The following is a 9,634-nucleotide window of genomic DNA, read 5'->3' as shown; positions in this document are numbered from 1 at the left end:
GTTCTTCCGTAGGGACATCTACTTTCCCTGAGCTTTTAACACTCACCATCTATATTCAGACATTAGTTTTCTGTGCATCCAGTAATTTATTTAACAAATACAAAGTCCCTAAGCCAAGCAGTTTTTTCCACTCCTGCAATGTTGAGGCCACTGTTGAATCTGTGAATTGGATATTCTTCTACGATGTGGTGCATAGTTTGCTCTCTCCCACAAGCACATAGGGGGCTGGCGCTAATGCACCATCTGTGGAGGGTTGCTAAGCATGCGCTGTGGTCGGTGCTGAACCTGCTGAGGGTTAACCACTCTTGGATTGGGTTTGAGACCAGGTACTTGTTTGCCATGTCCAATGATTCTCATTCATTTGTGCAGGTGGCATTTGAATTGAAGTCCCGTGTGGGATGGTTTTTCCAGATCGGCCTTCTTGATGGGAGTCAGACCTTGGGTGGGCTGAGTTGATCAGCATTAAGTTGCAGATAGGGAGCATTGCAAACTTTTTCTATCATTTTGTGGGTTGTTGCAAGTCAGCGGATATGTGGAGGAGTGATGTTTGTCAGAACAGGGAGCCAAGTGAGTGGTATTGAGCAGTCTTCCAGTAATGATATGCATTGTAGATTTCAGCCGGGTGACAAATCTGTGTGTGAATGATGCTCTTGACCAAACAGGGGCATGGTATTCAGTTACTGAGTATGAGAGAGTGAGTGCTGAGGTTCGGAGGGTGGTGGTAACAGCACCCCATGTTGGGCCGGTTAGTTTGCCAATCGAGCTGTTTCTGGACTTGACCTTGGCTGTAGTTGTTTTTAGATGTTTCTGAAAGATCAATGTCCTATCCACTCCTAGATATGTTGGAATTGGGGAGTGCTTTAACTTGTAGCCATTCATTTGGACGTTGAGCTCTTTATTGGTTTTGGCATTGTAAAGATCAATATGCTGGATATGGTTTTTGCAGGGCTTGGCTTGAGTCACCATGTGTTGCAGTACTGTTCAAGTCGGCTGCTTGAGTTGCAAGGCAGATGTCGTTGGCATATACAAATTTTTGGCAGGTAGCTTTTGGAACATCATTTGTGTACACAATAAAGAGGCTTGGAGCCAGGATTGAGCCTTGGGGGGAGTCCATTGTTTTGTCTTTTCCAGGTACTTTTTGCCTCTCTGAGGTGAACTCTGAACCTTTGTTTGTTCAACAGTGTTCCGGTGCTTTCAACCGGGGGAGGACCCATGACAGCTTCAAGAGGAGGCCACTGTGTCAAATGGTGTCGTAGGCGGCATGAGGTCGAGCAACACAGCACCCGTCTTCAAGATTTTCTGAAAGCCGTTTACATCTATCCAGTTATTTAGGTTATATTAGAATTTGATGAGGACCCGGGTTTGAATCCCGGCCCTGGGTCACTGTCTGTGTGGAGTTTGCACATTCTCCCCGTATCAGCGCGGGTTTCACCCCCACAACCCAAAGATGTGCTGGTTCGGTGGATTGGCCACGCTAAATTTCCTCATAATTGGAAAAAAAAATAATAATTGGGTACTCTAAATTTAAAAACAAAAATCAATGGGCAATGACTGTGCTGCCAACTCTGTCCTGAACACAGAGCCAGAATCTGCAGAAACCAGTGAGTTTCCAAATCCCCTCAGCACTCACACAAACCCCATCTGGAGTTACAATCAGACCCATGTTAAGTTTATAATTCTTTTAAACAAATTTGTATGATTCACAAATATTTATTGTGGCTCTGTCCAAATCTGTTGTAATTTTGTTCTTTTTCACACTCAGTAAACACTCTAAGGATATGGAAATAAATGCTATTTATTTAGTTTACCAGTATGGTTAATATACCTGAATGAAGCACGGGGATTTAGAATTACAATAAGATTATTATTTTAAAATTAAACACACATGAATAAAATACTCATTTGAAAAAAAGTGAAAATAGTATAACTAAAATGTAGCCGACTAAGCCTATTTATAGATCAGGGAGCATCAATACACTTTTCAAAATGTGTTTAGTTTTAGTTGGGAATGTCATTGTCGGCCTTGATGGAAAGGCGTAATTCACAAAGAGCACTTAGATATTCTTCATTGCCAGGATCGAACTCCAAGGCCCTTTCAAAGTATTGAATAGCTTCACATCTCTCACCATCCAGCTGGTGCAGGAATCCAAAAACACCAAGGGCCTTGCTTTCTCTACGATTCCTGCGAAGCTGGCTTGCTGCTATCATCTCCAAGTTTTCGCGACATCTTTTCTGTTCTATTGAATCATAATTGACTTTGATTCCTTCCAGAAAATGGCTGATGGCATTTGATTCTGAGTTCTTGTGATTCAGTTCAAATAACCCAGCCTGTAAACAGATTGCCTGTTTATTTTCTGGGCGTATACCGTCCAATGTCAGGAGATGGTTGTAGATCTCCTTCGCTTTGCAATATTCTTCATTTAACACGCAGATTCCTGCAAAATCCAGATGTGGCTTAATAGATGTCAGCGGTCGCTTTTCAAAAGCCTTTTGAAAATGATACTTGCAGAGTTTGAACAATTGAGCTTTTTGTTGGAGAGCAGCATTGCGAGGACCTTTGCTGTCTGGAAAATTAATCAGGTGATACAATTTGGTTCTGTAACACTGACCTATTTGATGGTGTAAGAAGGTAGAGTGTGGGGTAATTTCTAATCCTTTCTTCAACAGCTCCACAGCTTTTTCCACATCTCCTTTAGTTCTGTAAAATTTTGCTGCATAACGAAGCACATATGGAAGATCAGGGGACTTCTGCAACGCTTCCTTAATTAATTCAAGCGCTTCCTCACTTTGATTGAATTGCTGTAATTTAAGAGCCAACAGCACCATGGCTACAGTGTGATCTGGATCAAGCTCCAGCACACGTCTAAACTGCTTCATTGATTCACTGGGCCCTTGACTCTCGGGGGTCCCAGAAAACCATTCCAAACGAAACAGAACAGTTGCATATCCATTATTCCAGTCTGTGTTATCCGGATCTTCCTCCAGAGCTTTTTTAAAACATTCCATTGCATCTTCATAATATTGAGCAGTACAACTCAGCAATGACCAACCCTTCTCCCCGTATACTTCAGGTATCATTGCTGTGTACCGAGAGGCTTCAGGAAATTGTTGACAGATCCTCTCCAGTTTGTCGAGGTAGGACTGAGCCTCTGTCAGTTGTCCCATGTGATAATATACCCAGGCATAGTTTCCATAGGTGATGATGATTCTTTTATCAAATTCATCTTCATGATTCTCCCTCAGAATCTTTTCAGCTTCCTTTAAGTTTTGAACCGCCTCCTCACAGTTTCCTTGCAAACAGTTCACAAAAGCGAGTTGGTTGTAAGACCTGGCTTGATATTTCACACCAAGATCTATTGAATCTTGTAATCTTTGTTTCATATCATCCAGGTCAATGTTTTCTCTCTGTGGAGCCCACGTGAAGTGACATTGAAGCCAATTAAGCTTCACTTTCAACAAATCATCCTGTGCGTTACTGTAAGAGAAAAAACATCATCAACATCCATCTCAGATCCACTAAAACACATTCCCTCCATTTGGTTTCTCAGGAGTGCTCCTGAGACCCTGTCTCAGTGAAAACTCTGATAACAAAGAGATGGGGCGGGATCCTCTGTCGGCCAACCGCAGAATCGGGAAAGGCGATTGGGTGGAGAATCGTTCGTTAGGCCATGCTCCGGTGCCTTGACTGCAGCGACAATGACTTCTATTCCGCATGTACAGGGCCTGACCCGTTATTATCTGGGGACTATGCAATGCCCCGCCTCCTCCGAGAGGAATTATAGATGGCGTGTTTCACCTATGGTCTGAAAAATCAGGAAACAGGAGCCGCAGCCGATAAAAGAAAGAGAGGATGTAGGACATGCAGAGGCACGACCACGGGCTGCCAGTCCTGCCACTGGCCGAGGAGGAGGTGGAAGGAGGCACTGCATCAGGCCTCCTGTCTGCCGGCAGCACCTGTCATTGGAGGACCTGCCAGAACGGGATGCTGCCGAAGACTTCAGTGGAGCAGGGGGACAATGCGACATATCTACATATCTGCCAGATCATGACGCACCTGGAACCTCAGGGGTATGGGGGAGGAATCCACTCTCAGTGGCCCTCAAAGAGATGGTCACCCTGAACCCTTACACAATGGGTCCTTCCAGGCGCTGAGTGGGGAATATCAGAGCTCGGTGCACAGGTGCATCTGCGCCGTCACGGAGGTCCTATTTGTGCAGTCAGCACAATACATCAAATTCAGTGTGGGGTGGGACGGGGTGTTCATTACTCTGGCAAGGCCCTTCAGTCGGTGAGCCTGGAGGCAATTACAGAGTCTCTTGCGCGGCGGCCCAAGTGCACACATTGTGTGGCGTCCTGTGCCTGCCCGGGCCCCATGATGGCCAGGCAGTGGGGTTCGCTGCCATTGCCAAGATCTCCAGGTCTAGAGGGTGATTGACTGGATGCGTGTTGCCCTACAAACACCGGCCCATAACAAACCAAAAAGGGTTCCACTCGATGAACGTGCATCTGGTGTGTGACCATCAGCTGCATATTATGCACGTCTGCACGCGATACCCGGGCAGTTTGCACAATGCCTTCATCCTGCCACACTCAACGGTTCCTTTTCTTAAATAAATTTAGAGTACCCAATTCATTTCTTCCAATTAAGGGGCAATTTAGTGTGACCAATCCACCGACCCTGCACACCTTTGGGTTAACATAGAACATAGAAAATACAGCACAGAACAGGCCCTTCGGCCCACAATGTTGTGCCGAACCTTTGTCCTAGATTAATCATAGATTATCATTGAATTTACAGTGCAGAAGGAGGCCATTCGGCCCTTTGAGTCTGCACCGGCTCTTGGAAAGAGCACCCTACCCAAACTCAACACCTCCACCCATCACCAAGGGCAATTTGGACATTAAGGGCAATTTATCATTGGCCAATTCACCTAACCCGCACATCTTTGGACTGTGGGAGGAAACCGGAGCACCCGGAGGAAACCCACGCAGACACGAGGAGGACGTGCAGACTCCGCACAGACAGTAACCCAAGCCGGAATCGAACCTGGGACCCTGGAGCTGTGAAGCAATTGTGCTATCCACAATGCTACCGTGCTGCCCTTAAGAACAAATAAATCTACACTATATCATGTACCTATCCAATAGCTGCTTGAAGGTCCCTAATGTTTCCAACTCAACTACTTCCACAGGCAGTGCATTCCATGCCCCCACTACTCTCTGGGTAACGAACCTACCTCTGATATCCCTCCTATATCTTCCACCTTTCACCTTAAACTTATGTCCCCTTGTAATGGTTTGTTCCACCCGGGGAAAAAGTCTCTGACTGTCTACTCTATCTATTCCCCTGATCATCTTATAAACCTCTATCAAGTCGCCCCTCATCCTTCTCTGTTCTAATGAGAAAAGGCCTAGCACCCTCAACCTTTCCTCGTAAGACCTACTCTCCATTCCAGGCAACATCCTGGTAAATGTTCTTTGCACCTTTTCCAAAGCTTCCACATCCTTCCTAAAATGAGGCGACCAGAACTGTACACAGTACTCCAAATGTGGTCTTACCAAAGTTTTGTACAGCTGCATCATCACCTCACGGCTCTTAAATTCAATCCCTCTGTTAATGAACGCGAGCACACCATAGGCCTTCTTCACAACTCTATCCACTTGAGTGGCAACTTTCAAAGATGTATGAACATAGACCCCAAGATCTCTCTGCTCCTCCACATTGCCAAGAACTCTACCGTTAACCCTGTATTCCGCATTCATATTTGTCCTTCCAAAATGGACAACCTCACACTTTTCAGGGTTAAACTCCGTCTGCCACTTCTCAGCCCAGCTCTGCATCCTATCTATGTCTCTTTGCAGCCGACAACAGCCCTCCTTACTATCCACAACTCCACCAATCTTCGTATCGTCTGCAAATTTACTGACCCACCCTTCAACTCCCTCATCCAAGTCATTAATGAAAATCACAAACAGCAGAGGACCCAGAACTGATCCCTGCGGTACGCCACTGGTAACTGGGATCCAGGCTGAATATTTGCCATCCACCACCACTCTCTGACTTCTATCGGTTAGCCAGTTCGTTATCCAACTGGCCAAATTTCCCACTATCCCATGCCTCCTTACTTTCTGCATAAGCCTACCATGGGGAACTTTATCAAATGCCTTACTAAAATCCATGTACACTACATCCACTGCTTTACCTTCATCCACATGCTTGGTCACCTCCTCAAAGAATTCAATAAGACTTGTAAGGCAAGACCTACCCCTCACAAATCCGTGCTGACTATCCCTAATCAAGCAGTGTCTTTCCAGATGCTCAGAAATCCTATCCTTCAGTACCCTTTCCATTACTTTGCCTACCACCGAAGTAAGACTAACTGGCCTGTAATTCCCAGGGTTAGCCCTAGTCCCTTTTTTGAACAGGGGCACGACATTCGCCACTCTCCAATCCCCTGGTACCACCCCTGTTGACAGTGAGGACGAAATGATCATTGCCAACGGCTCTGCAATTTCATCTCTTTCTTCCCATAGAATCCTTGGATATATCCCGTCAGGCCCGGGGGACTTGTCTATCCTCAAGTTTTTCAAAATGCCCAACACATCTTCCTTCCTAACAAGTATTTTCTCGAGCTTACCAATCTGTTTCACACTGTCCTCTCCATCAATATCGCCCCTCTCATTTGTAAATACAGAAGAAAAGTGCTCGTTCAAGACCTCTCCTATCTCTTCAGACTCAATACACAATCTCCCGCTACTGTCCTTGATCGGACCGACCCTCGCTCTAGTCATTCTCATATTTCTCACATATGTGTAAAAGGCCTTGGGGTTTTCCTTGATCCTACCCGCCAAAGATTGTTCATGCCCTCTCTTAGCTCTCCTAATCCCTTTCTTCAGTTCCCTCCTGGCTATCTTGTATCCCTCCAATGCCCTGTCTGAACCTTGTTTCCTCAGCCTTACATAAGTCACCTTTTTCCTCTTAACAAGACATTCAACCTCTCTTGTCAACCATGGTTCCCTCACTCGACCATCTCTTCCCTGCCTGACAGGGACATACATATCAAGGACACGTAGCACCTGTTCCTTGAACAAGTTCCACATTTCACTTGTGTCCTTCCCTGCCAGCCTATGTTCCCAACTTATGCACTTCAATTCTTGTCTGACAACATCGTATTTACCCTTCCCCCAATTGTAAACCTTGCCCTGTTGCACGTACCTATCCCTCTCCATTACTCTCCTATTTCCTATTTCCTATTGTGGGGCGAAACCCATACAAACATGGGGAGAATGTGCAAACTCCACACGGACAGTGATCCAGAGCTGGGATTGAACCTGGGACCTCAGTGCCATGAGGCAGCAGTGCTAACCACTGTGCCACCGTGCTGCCCTGACTCGATGGTTCCTGACCCCTTCGAGGTGCACCCCTGGCTGAGGGATTGGCTCCTGGGCGACAGGGGTCACCTGCTACGGTCGTGTCTGATGACGCCTAACCCAAGGTTTCAGATCAATGCGGAGACCTGCTACAACAATGCCCATGCAGCGACCAGGAGCATAATCGAGCAGTGCTTCGGCATCTTGAAGATGCGGTTCAGGTGCCTGGACCATTTTGGAGGGGCCCTCCAGTATAGAGCTCGGAGGGTATCCCAAATCGTAGTGGCCTGCTGCTCCACAATATCGCGCAACAGAGTGGAAGCGTGTTGGAGGACGAGGTAAACATCAGGCCTTGCCCGAGGTGGAGGATACTGAGGAGGGCCAGGATGGGCAGGGCCTGGGGCCCAGGCAGGCACAGAAGGCCGTACAAAGTGTGCACCTGGGCCGCCGCGCAAGGGACGCTCTAATTGCCTCCAGGTTCACTGACTAGCGGGTCTGTCCAGGGGCATGGACACCCCATACCACCCACCACCCCCTCCCCCCCCCCCAGCTTACCACCCTCTCCCATGAACCCTCTTCCTGCAACCCCGCTTCCCCCCTCCATTACCCTTGCTACGCCCTCCGTGGTTCCTATCTGCCTCACTGGGTGGCTGTAACAGCGGGTCTGGTCCATGGGATGGAAGATGATGACAACCCGCTCTGCGATGAGCTCTGGTACTCCGCACCATTTGCCAACGTCTGACTCCTGCCCAAGGTCGCACTTTCCACCGTCCACCAGGGTGGTCCCTGCATGTGAGCTGACCATTCCATTACACAGTCCCACCGAACCCTTATGGTGCTGGAGGTGGTGACGGTGGGGGGATGGTGTGGGCTGGAGAGGAATGGGAGTGGGGCACCAGAGCGGTGAACACTGGTTGAACTAGGATTCCTGGGCCAAGCCCACCCCCACCGTCTGCCCATCTCCTCACCGCCCACAGCATCCCCTCTGCAGCTAGAACAGCCTGTCCCTCACACCCTTCTGACCGAGCAGCGAGGCAGGTTGACGCATCGTGAACAGATGTTTATTGTGAAACAGTGAACATATATGTCCAGGTTTGTGCCCGAGTCCCTAACGCTGTACTCCCGTGCCAACCTAAGTGGTGTCCACCTTTCTGGCCTTACAAGCCCTAACGAGTGGATCACCTCCCTCTGGGTCAGTGCCACATCAGCCAGTGACTGCCCCACCTCCCTCTGGGTCAGTGCCACATCAGCCAGTGACTGCCCCACCTCCCTCTGGGACTGTGCCACATCAGCCAGTGACTGCCCCACCTCCCTCTGGGTCAGTGCCACATCAGCCAGTGATTGCGCCACCTCCCTCTGGGTCAGTGCCACATCAGCCAGTGACTATGCCACCTCCCTCTGTGCCTGGCGCAGGTCAGCCAGCGCCCGGGCAATGCTGCCAATGCCCTCAGCCATGACCTGCTGTGACTGGGCCACGCTCTGGTGCGGCACTGCAATGTCCAGGTGATCTGGTACATGGCAGCCCTGTCCTGGGCCTGGGCCAATGCCTGCATAGAGTGCCCCAGGCTTTGGACATCTTGACCCATGTCCGATGCCTTCACCCCCAAAGCCTTCATTGTGTATACCACCCGTGTTATGTTGGCCTGGGTGGCATGCATGGTCAGCCCCACCTCCTGCCCCTGCGGGCGCTTGGACTCCTCCAGCTGCACCTGCAGACGGTGGATGTTTGCTGACACCCCCTCATGCTTTACTTGGCTCGGTGACTCCATTTCCATGATCAATGAGACTTGCCCTTTACGGAATGTTGAAACATGTGTGGACGGCTGCTGGACCTGGGGTCACGCCGTTCTCCAACCGTCCACCCTCTTGGGGTTCCTACCGCCACACGATGTACTGCAGCATGCGTTTAGTCCGCAACAGATAGTGCCCCAAGAGCCTCTTCACTAACATGCTCAAACAAGGTGAGTATCTCTGGGTTAGTGGTGGGTGTTGAATATAGCTGTATTGAGAAGGCATGATTGGATCGCAGGTTGGGGTGCTGGTGGTGGTGGAGAGAGGGAGAGTGTGGGGGTGGTGTGTGGGTAGGGGTGTTGCATTCTTTGTTTTTGTTCTTTCAGGATGGTGAAGGTTGTAGTGTTAACAAAGAATGGCAAGCAGTGTTTAACAAACAAAGCTAATTTATTCTACTAAACTGAATTAGATACACACATATTACTAAGGAATTAGATAAGTGAAGATTACACTGCTCTTCCACAATACTAAA

At 48.4% G+C, this 9,634-nt stretch overlaps 1 protein-coding gene across 1 annotated transcript; it reads right to left on the bottom strand.

The window, feature by feature from the left end:
• Positions 1 to 1,516: 1,516 nt before the first annotated feature.
• Positions 1,517 to 9,321, bottom strand: LOC140392479 (interferon-induced protein with tetratricopeptide repeats 1-like). The gene is made up of 2 exons (XM_072477718.1): positions 9,251 to 9,321; positions 1,517 to 3,475 (listed from the first exon to the last, which is right to left on the bottom strand). Exons 1-2 carry the CDS (start codon positions 9,319 to 9,321, stop codon positions 1,999 to 2,001), a joined length of 1,548 nt encoding a protein of 515 aa, XP_072333819.1. The 3' UTR covers positions 1,517 to 1,998.
• Positions 9,322 to 9,634: the final 313 nt, after the last annotated feature.

Source organism: Scyliorhinus torazame, chromosome 16 (genome assembly GCF_047496885.1).
Source record: "Scyliorhinus torazame isolate Kashiwa2021f chromosome 16, sScyTor2.1, whole genome shotgun sequence".
Lineage (NCBI taxonomy): Eukaryota > Metazoa > Chordata > Chondrichthyes > Carcharhiniformes > Scyliorhinidae > Scyliorhinus > Scyliorhinus torazame.
The sequence above is the reverse complement of the archived record's forward strand: the minus strand, read 5'-3'. Positions and strand labels throughout refer to the sequence as shown.